Source organism: Pseudophryne corroboree, chromosome 1 (genome assembly GCF_028390025.1).
Source record: "Pseudophryne corroboree isolate aPseCor3 chromosome 1, aPseCor3.hap2, whole genome shotgun sequence".
NCBI lineage: Eukaryota > Metazoa > Chordata > Amphibia > Anura > Myobatrachidae > Pseudophryne > Pseudophryne corroboree.
The window spans coordinates 566,233,959-566,251,857 of NC_086444.1; the positions used below are offsets into that span (position 1 = coordinate 566,233,959).

The following is a 17,899-nucleotide window of genomic DNA, read 5'->3' on the forward strand; positions in this document are numbered from 1 at the left end:
CCGGGTTAGGTGGAAACAGATCAGACACGGGAATAACCCGTGTCGAAGTGTAGTGGAAACGGGGGAGCCGACACGGGTTGTAGCCGTGTTAAACATCCCGGATCGGACACGGTACGTAGGTGGAAAAGGGGTATAACTCAACCAACTCCATCAATGCGTTAAACAACTAACAATAAGCAATGCCAACTAATATCGCCAATGGTGCACACAACCCAACATATCTCATCAGTTACCAACAATAGGTATCCACGCAACCTTCTAATATGACTACACAACCGGTAGGAAGATGATGCAGCTGCCGTCAGGGTGGTCCAGCAACCAAATAAGTCAACGATGGTGAGAGCACCCAAAACCATAAACATTAAGCAACTTAACCAAATTTGCAACCAAAGCAGCAACTTGCCGTTCTTTTACACCTACAAACAGTTAATGACAAAAACCACCACACAACAACAAAACTGTGGTGGGAGGGTGGGAAGACAGGAACAAAGAAGTTTCCTAATCATCATTGGACAAACTAATCACACGGTGTCCCACAAGACAGCCCCCAAACTTGAGGCTTAACCCACTCCACTCATGCATTTGCCCTGTTTATCATATATTATTGGAAGTTACTTTCACAATGTGGTGGCTAGTCTTAGTGAACAACATGTGGCAGTGTCCTGACTGCATCCTGCAAGACCAGCGCCACCAAATTTATTCCATGCAATAAAACAATAGGCTGTTTTTCTACATATTCTGAGTGTAAAAAAATACTACATATTTCATAGTCCCATACCTCCCAACATGACCCTCTCCAGGAGGGTCAGAATGCTCTAATCCTGGACTTCCCTTTTAATGTATGATTGTCATCACCTGTGCTGAAATACCTCTCTTATCCATTAACCTGTTCAAAACAAGTGCCGGGAATCATAAATTAAGAGAACAGTCCAGAAGCAGTGCATTTTGTCCCTCTTGGAGAGGGCCATGTTGGGAGGTATGTAGTCCTAGTTATGGACTATACTGGCAATCACTAGTCACAGTTTATGAAACAGGTTTGTCACATTGCTAAAAACGAGCTTGAGCTAAGGTTTTCATGATTTAACATACAGTAAACAGTATTTTTAAGTAGCTGTTTTAGTTATTTACAGAAAAGCTGCATACTTACTATTGTCAAATTGTTGCTTTTTGCCATTTTCCTTTTTTTGCATTTCAGCAATTATTATTTAGAACAAAAGCTATATGTGTGCACTTGAGCCACTATTCTAAGGTTTGCCACATCTGCACAGTTGTTGGGATAAGTACTGTACCTAGTATACGGTGCACATTATTTTTAAAGAAAAAGAAGATACAGTACAGTGGTACTAGGCATCCCTTCAGATGGCCAGTGCAAAAGTGACCTCTGCAGTGTTCTCTATTAGTTATTTGTTTGATTATATAGGATGCTTATCCAAATACCGAATTCAAATTTTCCGACAAAAAAAAAATAAAAAATGGGACAAAAATATATTTTGGTAATATTCAGTCATACTAATAAAACATATTTTTCTCTCCCACCTAGGAATAGGAGTGCATCCATATAAGATAATCTTTTGCAAAAATGTTTTTGCCCATCCCCCCCCCCCCACCTTTGTTTTATACTTGCCAGCTCACCTGCATGCAAAAAAAGAAAAATCAATAGAGTAATTTAACGGTAGTGAACAAAATAGTTATTCTATAAATACTGTACTAACCTACTGCAACCTGCCTACTTCTTAGGTAAAGTGACAGGTGCTGCACTGAGATATTAACTGTCACTAAGGAGGAGCCATCAGTGCAGGGAGAGTCTCTGGGGGCAGCCCAGGATCTCCAGAAATGTTGGAACCCCCCCCCCCCCCCCCCCCCGAGTAACGAAAATGGGGATATGTCATAAGGCCACACACCTTTTTGGTTTTTCGCACCGAAGTCACACTGAGTGTCACCAACCCCTGTGACACCACTAGAGTACAGTAGTGGTGAGAGATACACATCCTTTAAAATATCAGTTGGATTAATAATTTTAGCATAATAAAATAAGAATTTACTTACCGATAATTCTATTTCTCGGAGTCCGTAGTGGATGCTGGGGTTCCTGAAAGGACCATGGGGAATAGCGGCTCCGCAGGAGACAGGGCACAAAAAAGTAAAGCTTTTACCAGATCAGGTGGTGTGCACTGGCTCCTCCCCCTATGACCCTCCTCCAGACTCCAGTTAGGTACTGTGCCCGGACGAGCGTACACAATAAGGGAGGCAATTTGAATCCCGGGTAAGACTCATACCAGCCACACCAATCACACCGTACAACTTGTGATCTAAACCCAGTTAACAGTATGATAACAGAAAGAGCCTCTTAAAGATGGCTCCTTAACAATATAACCCGAATTTGTTAACAATAACTATGTACAGTATTGCAGATAATCCGCACTTGGGATGGGCGCCCAGCATCCACTACGGACTCCGAGAAATAGAATTATCGGTAAGTAAATTCTTATTTTCTCTATCGTCCTAAGTGGATGCTGGGGTTCCTGAAAGGACCATGGGGATTATACCAAAGCTCCCAAACGGGCGGGAGAGTGCGGATGACTCTGCAGCACCGAATGAGAGAATTCCAAGTCCTCTTTTGCCAGGGTATCAAATTTGTAGAATTTTACAAACGTGTTTTCCCCCGACCACGTAGCTGCTCGGCAGAATTGTAATGCCGAGACCCCTCGGGCAGCCGCCCAAGATGAGCCCACCTTCCTTGTGGAATGGGCCTTAACAGATTTAGGCTGTGGCAGGCCTGCCACAGAATGAGCAAGTTGAATTGTGTTACAAATCCAACGAGCAATCGTCTGCTTAGAAGCAGGGGCACCCAACTTGTTGGGTGCATATAGTATCAACAGCGAGTCAGATTTTCTGACTTCAGCCGTCCTTGAAATGTATATTTTTAAGGCTCTGACAACGTCCAACAACTTGGAGTCCTCCAAGTCGCCAGTGGCCGCAGGCACCACAATAGGTTGGTTCAGGTGAAACGCTGATACCACCTTAGGGAGAAAATGCGGACGAGTCCTCAGTTCTGCCCTATCCGAATGGAAGATTAGATAAGGGCTTTTATAAGATAAAGCCGCCAATTCAGATACTCTCCTGGCGGAAGCCAGGGCCAGTAACATAGTCACTTTCCATGTGAGATATTTAAAATCCACCTTTTTCAATGGTTCAAACCAATGGGATTTGAGGAAATCTAAAACTACATTTAGATCCCACGGTGCCACCGGAGGCACCACAGGAGGCTGTATATGCAGTACTCCTTTAACAAAAGTCTGTACCTCAGGAACTGAGGCCAATTCTTTTTGGAAGAATATTGACAGGGCCGAAATTTGAACCTTAATAGATCTCAATTTGAGACCCATAGACAATCCTGATTGTAGGAAAAGTAGGAAACGACCCAGTTGAAATTCCTCCGTCGGAACACTCCGATCCTCGCACCACGCGACATATTTTCGCCAAATGCGGTGATAATGTTTCGCGGTGACTTCCTTCCTTGCCTTAATCAAGGTAGGAATGACTTCTTCTGGAATGCCTTTCCCTTTTAGGATCTGGCGTTCAACCGCCATGCCGTCAAACGCAGCCGCGGTAAGTCTTGAAAGAGACAGGGACCCTGTTGTAGCAGGTCCCTTCTCAGAAGTAGAGGGCACGGGTCGTCCGTGACCAACTCTTGAAGTTCCGGGTACCAAGTCCTTCTTGGCCAATCCGGAGCCACTAGTATTGTTCTTACTCCTCCTCACCGTATAATCTTCAATACCTTTGGTATGAGAGGCAGAGGAGGAAACACATATACTGATTTGTACACCCAAGGTGTTACCAGTGCGTCCACAGCTATTGCCTGTGGATCTCTTGACCTGGCGCAATACTTGTCCAGTTTCTTGTTGAGGCGAGACGCCATCATGTCTACCATTGGTCTTTCCCAACAGTTTATTAGCATGTGGAAGACTTCTGGATGAAGACCCCCCTCTCCCGGGTGAATATCGTGTCTGCTGAGGAAGTCTGCTTCCCAGTTGTCCACGCCCGGGAAGAACACTGCTGACAGTGCTATTACGTGATTCTCCGCCCAGCGAAGAATCTTGGCAGCTTCTGCCATTGCACTCCTGCTTCTTGTGCCGCCCTGTCTGTTTACATGGGCGACCGCCGTGATGTTGTCCGACTGAATCAACACCGGTTTTCCTTGCAGGAGTGGTTCCGCCTGGCTTAGAGCATTTTAGATTGCTCTTAGTACCAGAATGTTTATGTGAAGAGACTTTTCCAGGTTCGTCCATACCCCCTGGAAGTTTCTTCCTTGTGTGACTGCTCCCCAACCTCTCAGGCTGGCGTCCGTGGTCACCAGGATCAAATCCTGTATGCCGAATCTGCGGCCCTCCAATAGATGAGCCTTTTGCAACCACCACAGAAGATATACCCTTGTCCTTGGCGACAGGGTTATTCGCAGGTGCATCTGAGGATGCGACCCTGACCATTTGTCCAACAGATCCCTTTGGAAAATTCTTGCATGGAATCTGCCGAATGGAATTGCTTCGTAAAAAGCCACCATTTTTCCCAGGACTCTTGTGCATTGATGTACAGACACCTTTCCTGGTTTTAGGAGGTTCCTGACAGGTCGGATAACTCCTTGGCTTTTTCCTCGGGAAGAAAAACCTTTTTCTGAACCGTGTCCAGAATCATCCCTAGGAACAGCAGACGTATCGTCGGAAAACAGCTGCGATTCTTGGAATATTTAGAATCCAGTCGTGCCGTCGAAGAACTACTTTAGATAGTGCTCTTCCGACCTCCAACTGTTCTCTGGAACTTGCCCTTTTTAGGTCGTGCAAGTAAGGGATAATTTAGATGCCTTTTTTCTTTGAAGAAACATCTTTTCGGCCATTACCTTGGTAAAAAGGCCCGGGGTGCCGTGGATAATTCAAACGGCATCGTCATCCTTGATGTCCAGGGACACCATATAGTCCCCTTTTTTCCGGTTCGCTATCACTGCTCTGAGTGACTTTATCTCGATTTGAACCTTTTATGTAAGTGTTCAAAACATTTTAGATTTAGACTATGTGTCACCAAGCCGTCTGGCTTCAGTACCACAATATAGTGTGGAAAAATAATACCCTTTTCCTTGTCGTAGGAGGGGTACTTTGATTATCACCTGCTGGATATACAGCTTGTGAATTGTTTCCAATGCTGCCTCCCTGTCGGAGGGAGCCGTTGGTAAAGCAGACTTCAGGAACCTGCGAGGAGAAGATGTCTCGACTCTCCAATCTTTACCCCTGGGATAATACTCGTACGATCTAGGGGTCAACTTGCGAGTGATCCCACTGCGCCCTGAGACTCTTGAGACTACCCCCCCACCTTGAGTCCGCTTGCACGGCCCCAGCGTCATGCTGAGGACTTGGCAGACGCGGTGGAGGGCTTCTTTTCCTGGGAAAGGGCTGCCTGCTGCAGTCTACTTCCCTTACCTCTATGTCTGGGCAGATATGACTGGCCTTTTGCCTGCATGCCCTCATGGGAAAGGAAAGATTGAGGCTGAAAAGACGGTGTCTTTTTTAGCTGAGATGTAACTTGGGGTAAAAAAGGTTGGATTTCCCAGCTGTTGCTGTGGTCCCCAGGTCCGATGGACCGACCCCCAAATAACTCCTTCCCTTTATACAGCAATACTTCCATCTGCCGTATGGGATCTGTATCACCTGACCACTGTCGTGTCCCTGACATCTTCTGGGAGATATGGACAACGCACTTATCTTGATGCCAGAGAGCAAATATCCCTCTGTGCATCTCACATACATATATATAGAATGCATCCTATTAAATGCTCTACATGAATAAAATATTTTCAGTCAGGGAATCCGACCAAGCCAACCCAGCACTGCATCTCCAGGCTGATGGCGATCGCTGGTCGCAGTATAACCACCGTATGTGTGTATATACTTTTTAGGATATTTTTCCAGCTTCCTATCAGCTGGCTCCTTGAGGGCGGCCGTATCTGGAGACGGTAACGCCACTTGATAAGCGTGTGAGCGCCTTATCACCCTAAGGGGTGTTTCCCAACGTACCCTAATTTCTGGCGGGAAAGGGTATAACGCCAATATTTGCTATCGGGGTAACCCTACGCATCATCACACACTTCATTTTATTTTATCTGATTCAGGAAAAACTACAGGTAGTTTTTTCACTCCCACATAATACCCTTTCTTGTGGTACTTGTAGTATCAGAAACACGTAACACCTCCTTCATTGCCCTTAACGTGTGGCCCTAATGAGAAATACGTTTGTTTATTCACCGTCGACACTGTATTCAGTGTCCGTGTCTGTGTCTGTGTCGACCGACTGAGGTAAATGGGCGTTTTTAAAACCCCTGACGGTGTTTCTGAGACGCCTGGACCGGTCCTAATAGATTGTCGGCCGTCTCATGTCGTCAACCGACCTTGCAGCGTGTTGACATTCTCACGTAATTCTCTAAATAAGCCATCCATTCCGGTGTCGACTCCCTAGAGAGTGACATCACCATTACAGGCAATTTCTCCGCCTCCTCACCAACATCGTCCTCATACATGTCGACACACACGTACCGACACACAGCACACACACCGGGAATGCTCTGACAGAGGACAGGACCCACTAGCCCTTTGGGGAGACAGAGGGAGAGTCTGCCAGCACACACCAAAAACGCTATAATTATATAGGGACAACCTTATATAAGTGTTTCTCCCTTATAGCATCTTTTATATATATACAATATCGCCAAAATCAGTGCCCCCCCTCTCTGTTTTAACCCTGTTTCTGTAGTGCAGTGCAGGGGAGAGCCTGGGAGCCTTCTCTCCAGCTTTTCTGTGAGAGAAAATGGCGCTGTGTGCTGAGGAGATAGGCCCCGCCCCTTTTTCGGCGGGCTCGTCTCCCGCTATTTTTGAAGTTAGGCAGGGGTTAAATATCTCCATATAGCCTCTGTGGGCTATATGTGAGGTATTTTTTGCCTCTAATAAGGTTTTTATTTGCCTCTCAGAGCGCCCCCCCCAGCGCTCTGCACCCTCAGTGACTGTTGTGTGAAGTGTGCTGAGAGGAAAATGGCGCACAGCTGCAGTGCTGTGCGCTACCTTTATGAAGACTCAGGAGTCTTCAGCCGCCGATTTTGGACCTCTTCTCTCTTCAGCGTCTGCAAGGGGGCCGGCGGCGCGGCTCCGGTGACCATCCAGGCTGTACCTGTGATCGTCCCTCTGGAGCTAGTGTCCAGTAGCCAAGCAGCAAATCCACTCTGCACGCAGGTGAGTTCACTACTTCTCCCCTAAGTCCCTCGTTGCAGTGATCCTGTTGCCAGCAGGACTCACTGTAAAGTAAAAAACCTAAGCTAAACTTTCTCTAAGCAGCTCTTTAGGAGAGCCACCTAGATTGCACCCTTCTCGTTCGGGCACAAAATCTAACTGGAGTCTGGAGGAGGGTCATAGGGGGAGGAGCCAGTGCACACCACCTGATCTGGTAAAAGCTTTACTTTTTTGTGCCCTGTCTCCTGCGGAGCCGCTATTCCCCATGGTCCTTTCAGGAACCCCAGCATCCACTTAGGACGATAGAGAAATAACAATAACATCTTTTAATTACATGTTTTATGTCTAATAAAATTGTTCAAAAACAACATGAAAGCAATTTAAGTGGAGGAAAAGGGAAATCCTGAGGTGTGGAGCTGCAAACACTTATATGTTCCATTTGTTGTTATTTTCATATTATACATTTTGGATTCACTAATTTTTCAGCACAGTATTCAATTTGTAACAACAATTTGTAACTAACAAATAACATTTATAATACTGCATGCATTAAGACTAAATCAGTGCATATGCATTTATACTGCAGGACTTTTATTTCAATCTCTACAGGGAAACGGAGATGATTATAATTGGCATGTCCCATTATCATATCACTTATAGCATTCTGGAAATGTATACTTCTAATTTATCCATTTTCTATAATACAAATGCCACAAGGCACATTGTAATGTTATATAACTGTATAGAATTACACTTTGCGTACCGCTCCCTTCCTAACACTGAAGCTTCAGTGTAGCTCCTAGTACATGCTATTTATTATATACAGTCTGAAGGAGCACTGAGCTTTTCCTCACAGCTATCTGACTGAACCTAGTGATTACAAGGTGCTAATCCCTCAAAATGTACTATTTCAGAATGCCAAATGTGAATGAATGCATAAATCTAACAGCTGCCATTAGCAGATATACTATACTTAAGTTTCATACAGTGCCAGAAGAGAAATTCAGTAAGTGCCCCTCCCTCCTCCTCATCTACTTCATGTTATGGTTGCACACTAGCAGCAGGCAAGGTTTGCCTATTGGAGGACTACTTAACATGGAATTTTAGTTTCTTTGTAGGTAATTGGGTAAAAAAAAGTAAACACAGAACAACTCTGAGAGAAACATTGTCACCTAGAAGCACACTAATGATGTGCTGAGAAGGACTAACGTTCGCATGGAATACAACCCTGGAGGCATCGAGTTTCCTGTTTCCACAAGTCATTTCCTTCCTACATGAAATTTGGCAGCAGAGGTAACACTTGCACCAATTGTTTTCAGAACGTTTTTCGTTCTACTGTTTAAGGTTTAGTCCGTCTGGCAGATATTCTCCTGTATAGTTCAGTTTGTTTTCTAAAATATATATACTTTGAGAGTCAATGGCTGCTTGTCTGCACAATTATAACTTGCCTTTACAAATAGTGCCCTAGTTACATGCCTCTAAAAGTTCCAATATAAGTAAGATTATCCAGTGATTTATTAAAGCAGTACTGAGTATTAAGCGTTTGCATTCCCAACTGCCATTATGGCCAGGAGTAAATCAGACATGCATTGCTATGAAAAAAACAGGCGTACACCGAAACAATGTATTATTTACCTACTGTATATGTATAGATGCTGCTACCACAGTGTGCAAGCCTGGTTTACTAATAGTCACCATCACCAATATGTACTTGAATCTACCCTACACTACTTTAGGTGCACAAGGCACACTTTCAAAAAGGCATATTTATGCTTAGGTCCAATTCCGCATAGACCGCATCCTCATGGGAATGCCCAGTTATAACCCAGTCCCACTTCTTTAGCCTTAAGTGTAGATGTGACTGGAAAGGCTAAAGACTTCATACCATATGAGCACAACTGCTTAGATTGCAGCTATAGGCAACGTGGTTACAAAAATCAGCCAAATGCTGTCAGTAACACAATAATGTCATCAGTAAAACTATTACGTTACTTACAATGTTAATACGTCACATTACATAACTGCACATTGCAGCTCCATATTAATTTCTTATTAGAGATATTGTAAATACCTTTCCAATTTCTGAAATCTTTTGTCTTCTAGATTTCTTAAGGTTGATATTTTTAGTTTCACATAGGCCTAAATCTATTAGTAAAAATTGGTGCTTGTAAGAATACTGGTCAGCGGACTTCTTCACAATGTGGACTGAACATCTTGGGGTAGATGTACTAAGCCTTGCAGAGAGAAAGTACCGACCAGGCTGTAATTATTCACACACAGCCTGTAACATGGCAGTTAGGAGCTAGTGGGTTGGTACTTTATCTCTCTCCACTTTATTGCTCTCCAAGGCTTAGAACATATGTCCCTTTGTCTGTAGATGAGACAAACACCATTTCATCCACCATATTATGAAAAAATAATAAACACTTGAAATATTGATCTTACGGAAACATATTTGAATGATTATACTTACACAGGTGATCAGGACCTTTAAGCACCAGCCGAATGTGCCTGCTTCCATATGGTATTACAACCACTGTTTCATCTACTAAAAACAGAAAGAAAATGCTTTAGTCACTTTTCTAGAATTAGATAATCCTTAACTAGTGTAATGGCTTTAATAACAGAATGTATGTACAGTAATTATTTCCTATAACAGTGCAGTATATTCATATTTTAAAGCAAATAAATAGTTTTGTTGATTTTACAAGATAATGACGTGAGCCATATGGATATTGCAAGTCATCATTGCTCTGGATAATTTGTTACAGATATTCTTTAAGATTTCTAATTTACCAGCATTCAATTAGTCCCTTAGCAATCGTATTGTAGCTAGCTATTTACAGAAAGATGGCAACTTGAATATAATGTACAAGTACAGATAAGTCCTCATACACTGGGCATGGATCATAGGGTCGACCTAGAAAAGCTGCGTCTTCTGGGTCACGGCGGTTATGTGAGCGTGCCTGCTGGTGGAATCATCTCATGGAGTGTTCCTATCCTATCCCTACTCCACCCTCTAGTGCCTGATTCTACCCCCCCCCCCTTCAGTAGCCTATCCCTTACCGCCCCCTACTGCTAAACTCTAACCCTACCAACCTGCAGCCTAATCCCCCAAAGGGTCAACACACAACAGGTCAACATGTGAAAAAGATTGACATGGTAAAATGGCCAACAAAGGTCGACACATGAAAAGGTCGACATGAGGTTGTTGTTTTGTGTCTATTGGTGCACTGCTTCCCCTTGCCCAATTGGTGCACCACATCCCCTTGCATGCCAGGTTACTATTCCCAATCCTAGTCCACGTGGATGGTAAAGTATGAAAAAAGTTGAAGATTAATTTGTTGGGTTTTTTTTTTATAAAAACTCATGTCAACCCTTTCTTGTGTCGACCATTGGTGTGGCATCAACCTTTTTACAATGTCGATCTTTTGTCCATATCGACCTAATGCATGTCGGCCATGTTCAGCTGTGCTGCATCTGCAACTCTGTACATATTTAAAACAATTTCCTGTGTGGTTAAAGTTGCTGCCCGATGTCACTGGTATGAATTCAGTGGTGTTTCACCATGTCTGCATAGGATGCAAATTTAAAGAAAGAGTCACTACACTACACAACACATGTTGGCGCGGCTCACTTGTGCCAGGCATCTTGTGCTGCATGGCATATTGGTACTAGGTGACGAGCACACATCTGTAGGTAAAACTGAAAGCAGGAAGCAAATTAACAGTATATATCTGGCCATCATTGTACAGTATTTATCTCATGTAAAGCAGTGCTTCATTTTATCATATTGCCTAAATTAACAAATAAACTGTGTATGCCTACAAAAATCTAAGAAATATCATTTATTCAAATATAATCCAAAAGCATTACAAACTACAATAGGAATTTTTTTATTTTTTTTAATGAAGCCACTCTCACTGATATACAAATACAAGAAGTACATTCCATTATGTTCCTCTTCGTAATGCTAGTGTCATTTTTGTTTTTTTGTTTTTGAGAATGTTTATTGAACTGCAATCATAATAAACAGAACCGCAATGATAACTATCAGAGCCACAATCATAACACACAAAACCACAATGATAGTAAACCAAAATAAATCTAAATATTTGAAAATAAAAGTAAAAACAGGCAAGTGGTATGATACAGTACTAGTAGAATTGCAAATTAATGCTGTTTCAGTTATTAGGTTAGGTGTGAAAATCTGTGGAACTTCAAGTTTATACATACCGTTAAATATACAAGCATACACACACACAAACACACACGCATATACAGTGGCCAAAGTGCAGCAATATACAATAACTAGTTAAAAGCCCATCAAAATGATTGACACCAGCGCCGGATTATAGCGGCACTACTCACACAGGAGCTGCCGGGTTCTGGAAGTCCTGGTGTTGGGAGCCAGGGCTCTGTCATGTTGAGAATGTTCGAGAGAGAGAGAGAGAGAGAGAGAGAGAGAGTGTGCGTGCGTGCGTGTGTGTGTGTGTGTGTGTGTCTGTAGGTAGCGTTAGCCTTATATATATATATATATATATATATAGATGCTATATGTCTGTAATGGGCAGGCTAAAATTATGTCGCACTAATACACCAGTTCATGTTGAGGGTGTAAGAGAGAGAGAGAGTGTGCGCGTGTGTGTGTGTGTGTGTGTGTGTGTCTGTAGGTAGCGTTAGACTTTTATATATATATATATGTATATAGCTATATATATATATATATATATATATATATATATATATATGCTGTATGTCTGTAATGGGCAGGCTAAAATGATGTCGCACTAATACACCAGTACTGGCACGTGTAAGCTCACCGGTCCTGCAGCCAGTCTGGGGGTAGAGGACACCAGTAGCCACCAGCAGCTAGCCAGAGGGGTCTGGGCATGGCAAACAAAGGACCCCACCCTTCTGTAGCCACACAATATATTTATAAAGCAGCTGAGCCGGTTATCTACCACCTCCTCCTCACCCGCATCATCTGCAGCCCCAGCACTGACCCCTCCTCCTCCCAGTCACTGCCCTGCTCATCCCACACAGTCCTGCCAGACTGATTCACCTTCTACTTCCGCTGGTAAGTGGCCACACATGTCCCCGGTGCCTCCGCTCTGATCGCAGCGGGACCGTCTGGTGGTTCCTGCATCCATTTCCTGGTTACTGTTGCTACTTGTTGCCGAGTCCCAAGATGGCAAGTAACCTGGGGTTGCAGAATAGTATATGGAGGAGGGGGTGCAGAGTATGCGGAACAAGGCGGAGCAGTATATGGAGGAGGGGGTACCCTGTACAATGGGGGCACTATATTGAGGGGTATGGGCAGGGGCGGATTTAGGGGCCAGGAAGCCCCTAGACACATTATTAGCCGCCCAAATCACGTCATTACCCCATTCATTTCAGGTGCCAGTCTGGTTGCCTTGAGACCACCAAAGCATCCCCAGCCTCATCCTACTACAAACTCCTGGACCACAATTTGCAGCCTACTGTCCCACCCCCATCATAGGCTAAATAAAATATTTAAAAAAAAAGTCGTAATGATGAAAAAAAAAAAAAAATCACCTGGCACTTATCAGCCTGGTGTACCAACCCCTAGCAAGTGCCGCCCCTAGGCACGTGCCTCACGTGCCTAGTGAGAAATTCACCACTGGGTATGGGAGTGCAGTGTGTATATAGGGGCTGTGTATGGTGGGGGTGCAGAATATGGAAGAGGATAGGGGTGCAATGTATATAGTGGCAGTATATGGTGGGGGGTGCAGTGAACATAGGGTTTGTGTGTGTTTGTGTGTGTGTGTGTGTGTGTGTGTGTGTCCATGTCCCGAACAGAGCTCCGTTGGGTGCCCTCCGGCAGTACCACAAAGGTGAGGTACAGTGTTAGCCTTTTACATTATATACTGTATCTATATCTATATATAACCGCTGCCAGGTGTTACTCCGCCGTTCATTTATTATATTGCTACATAAGACCCTTGGAGTGCCGCTGCTTTTGGAACATATATATATATATATATATATATATATATATATAAACAAACAGTATTTCCACGATGTGGAAAAGACAGCACACTCCAATTAGATTTTTCAAAAAGTCAAAAAAAGGGCATATTTATTGCTAAGTTTGTCTCACAGTTTTCCAGGGAAATGTCCAACGTTTCGGTCCACACTGGGACCTTCCTCAAGGTATACAGCATAAACAGCATTCAGACAGCATAGCAGTTCGAGTCAAAAGCGAGCAGGGAAACTGGAGCTCCAGTGGAAATACTGTTTGTTTGTACTTTGGGCCCCATCTTCTATATGATTGGACTCTGACTGGCACCCCACCATTTACTGTTATTTTGTGAGAGTGCAGGGATCCCCCTCTATATATATATATATATATATATATATATATTAATTTAAAAGTAAGTGGAAATTAAATGAATAGATAGAAAATCCTGTCAATTTTGAATATGAAAGGTCATTATACAAGGCAACTGCCACACCAAAAACCTAACCCTATTCTCTCTCTCTCCCCAGCACCCTCTCTCCATATGTAGCAAGTATGAAACAGTCAGATCAGTATTTTTAATTAATTAGCAGCAGACTGTAACATCTCCCTGCATTATCCCTTTCACTTTCAGCTATGACAACTTGCAGCACACAAAGGAGTCATCTGGTCCGTGGCCACCGGCGCACATAACAGAGGTGGTGAGGAGCAGCCTTAGCCTTTGATTATTTAGGGTCTGCCATACTCCCCCTTATCCTATTGCTTCAATTAAAGTAACATTCTGATTTTCACTTCAAAAGCAATGCAAGCTCACACTATACCTGGTCACCGTCCATGGTGCTTTCTCAATATGTCTGGGTGAACATACATAAGTATGTTTCTCGCAAGTGTGACCAACGCTCCACTTATATGAATAATACGGGGGTGGCAGCAGTACGTGTGAGAGGCTAAACCCAAATGCCTCCAATAAATGGCATATATCAAAGAAATTACACAACTGCGCCTGCATGCATATAGGATGAAATGAATCAGTGATTTGAGAAAGAATGGGGATCACACAGTGGTGTTTGTTAAAAATAAACTGATATTTATTTGTATATATGTTTATAAGAAATAATAAAAAATTGAAAAAATGAAAATGCAAAAGCCAAAAACACCTTTATGATACAGGCAAAATATGTCAAATATTTATATATTATCAGGTCAGACTAATCTTTCTGCACCTGTGTAATATGAGAAAAACTTAGAAAAAAGAAAAATAAAAACATGAAAAAATTGAAAAAAATGAAAAAATGGGGTTCCAAATGTCTGGTGTGAATAGAGTGTGGCGTCCCACCTCTTTTCCACCGTGTTGTGGCTGGTTAGATATTACACTGCAGATAAGTTGGATTTATCCGGATATTCTGGAATGTTCAAGTTCCAAGTGTAGCACAATGGTTTTATATTTGTAATTCCCAATGGGGGCAAGTTCTTGTTATCAACGGATGTGTCGCTGCGGGGTACCCCAACGTGGGTATGGGTGGGATAAGGTGATCAGGGAAAAAGGTAATGAAATGAGCCCCGGACTCCCCGCTATTTCGCTCCGTTTTACACAGTCGGAGGCGCCTGCACACACAGGCGTCTGCCGACCGTCAGTAACGGAGAGACGCGGTCCTGCCACTGGGGGGAAGGTATCACCGACTTCGGGACCCCCAGGGGGACTGTCCGTCGTGAACCCTCCCTCCTGCGGGGTCAGTTACCTTTTTTCTCCTGCGCTTGATCCCAACGTATACTGTCACTCTTCTCCTCTTTCTTCCTTTCAGCCTGTGTGTTCGGTGTTCCACTCGTCGGTCTGTCCCCTCTCAGCCGCGCGGCTCCGTTCTTCCTTCAAGGGATTACTTGTCTGTGCGGTTTGTCCCGTCCAGATTTCCTTATAGATCTTGCAGTGTTGCGTAGTAGTATAATATGGAGATAGTGGTATGGTGATCTGCTCCTTCTCCAACGCGTATCGACCCGTCTGGGTCTTCCTCAGGGAGTCCGTGTCTGCCATCTTTTTTGAGGGCTTTTTATGCCCATACTTCGTTGTGACGTCATAATGGGAGTATCCATGTTATCTCTGTTGTGCTGGATACAATTGTAACTTTGAAAGTGTGGCATATCTAAACATAATCACATCTGACTGATTATGGATACTATATGGCTGTGTGTAAAAAATGTGTATAATGGAAACATAACCTGTCTGATCCTATATTATTGATGATATGTAGAGAAAAATAATAACAAAATAAATAAATAGATAAATAATTAAGATAATAATAAATGAAATTAGAATTAAAGTGGGAGGAGTTAGATGAAGTAAACTTTAAATGAGAAGTAGAAAGCTCTACTTTTTTTGATATTATGTTATAGAAATAATAATATATACTGGATGTTTTGTACTTAAAAGGACAAAAATTTTTTCTATATATAGCTTGGTTATAGTTTTGCGTTGGTGTGTAATATTGGTTGTAATGGTAAAGAAAAATAAAAAATGAATTAAATCAAAAATGTTAAATAGTGAAAAAGTGAATAATAAATGCATAATAAGAAAAATTTGATAATGGTGGACAATACTGTGTTACAGTGATAGAAATAATTCTATGAGTAGGGGATATTATTTCTAACTGTGAAGAGTATTTCTTACTTCCATAATTCTCCCTTATAGGGCTAAGATGTTATTGCTGGAAATCAGTTTGAAAATTGTGATATTATTGGTTTTTATTAAATAGTAATTGTGTAGTGATTATGAATGCTTAATTGTTGGTGAAGTGGGTGGTTCTGCTGTAACATTAGTAGTATCTGTGCTGTGTACCATTAATTACAGTTCTTGGTATACAATGCTCGTATGGTAAAATGTAAACCTCTTTATGTGAAGTATCTTCTTTTTATGTATATATCTATATATATTGATGAAATGGAGGAATGGTCAAGTTCTATATGCTGGTCAGTTCATCACAATTGACCTTACCTCGTTGTCTAAATTCAGACCTTGTGGTCTCAGTGTTTTTAGTGTGTACATCCACCTAAGTTCTTCTTTGTTGATTTTTTTCAGAAAATCTCCTCCTCTCCAGTTTGGTGGAACTAACTTAATTCCTACTATTTTCAGGCCTATCGGGTTGCTTTCGTGTAAGTCTTTAAAATGTTGTGACAAATTGTGTGTCTCTAGACCGTGTTTCACATTTCTGACATGTTCAGCTATTCTCGTTTTGAGGGGTCTTATGGTTCTTCCTACATATTGTAGTTTGCATGGACATTCGGCTAGGTAAATAACCCCTTTACTATGGCATGAGATATGTTCCTGTATGTCGAAGACTTCTCCTGTTTTGTTGGAAGTAAAGTTGGTAACCCTTTTTGTGCTGACTCTCTGTGTTCTACAGTAGTTACAAGCACCACAATGAAAAAAGCCTTTGTTTAATTTTTGTCCTAATACGGTAGTCTGTGTTTTTTCAACTTTTCTAATGTGACTGTGTGACAATCTGGATTTTAGATCTGGTGCTCTCTTGTAGATGACCTTAGGTCTTGCTGGTAGTTTGTCTGTTAACATGTCATCCTCTAGTAGAATGTGCCAGTGTTTATATAGGATTTTTTCTAGCTGTCTGTTATTGGTATTGTATTGTGTGATAAATGCTGTTTTGAAAACTTCGTTTGTTGTTTCCTTGTTTTTGTATGTTAGAAGGGTATTTCTATCAATTTCTTTTGCTTTTGCTAAATCTTTCTCTAGACTGTCTTTTGTGTAACCTTTTTCTATAAATTGATGTTTCATCTCTTCTGCTTGAATTCTGAAGTCTTCTAGTTTTGTGCAGTTTTTCCTTATCCGTTTGAATTGTCCTAATGGGATGCTCTTTAGCCAGTTTGGGTGATGTGCACTGCTGTTTAGAATGTAGCTGTTTACATCCACACTTTTCTGAAAGGTTTTGGTATGAATCATTGACTCTTCTATGAATATTGTTATGTCTAAAAAATTCACTGTTGATTTGCTATGTTCTGTGGTGAAAATTAAGTTGTTGTTGTTCGAATTGATGTATGTGAGAAACTCTAGTAGTCTTTCTTCTGTACCCTGCCAGATAAAGAGCACGTCGTCTATATATCTTCGCCATAGGACCAGGTTTGCTCCGAAACCATGCTCGCACCAGATGTTGTTGTCCTCCCAGTAACTCATGAATAAATTTGCATAGCTCGGAGCAAACCTGGTCCCCATGGCTGTTCCCTTGGTTTGTCTATAGTATGTGTCGTTAAACCAAAAATAATTGTGTTCTAGAATGAATCTTATGCATTCTATGATAAATGTTGTTTGTCTGGAATCCAAATTCTCGTCTGAGGATAGGAAATGTTTTGTTGCTGATAGTCCCTGTTCTTGGTTGATTACTGTGTATAATGAGGTGACATCACTAGTACATATCCAGTAATCGTCTGACCAGATTACGTCTTTCAGTGTTCTTATTATGTCCGTAGTGTCCTTTATGTATGATTTTTGTGTTTTTACATATTTTTGTAGGTATGAGTCTATATATTGTGATAGGTTCGATGTGAGAGAGCCTATTCCTGATATAATTGGGCGTCCTGGTGGGTTATGTCTATCTTTATGTACTTTGGGTAAGTAATAGAAAACTGGAAGTATGGGATTGTCATTGTG

General features: G+C 42.2%; 1 protein-coding gene across 3 annotated transcripts in view; it reads right to left on the reverse strand.

Annotated features, from left to right (window-relative positions):
- The window catches only part of ADAMTSL1 (ADAMTS like 1), a 453,675-nt gene that overhangs the window by 208,447 nt on the left and 227,329 nt on the right, over window positions 1–17,899 (reverse strand). For all 3 annotated transcript variants that reach the window (XM_063914179.1, XM_063914180.1, XM_063914181.1), the window contains exon 6: window positions 9,739–9,813. In XM_063914179.1, coding sequence (XP_063770249.1) covers window positions 9,739–9,813 — 75 coding nt within the window. The remainder of the gene's footprint in view (window positions 1–9,738; window positions 9,814–17,899) is intronic.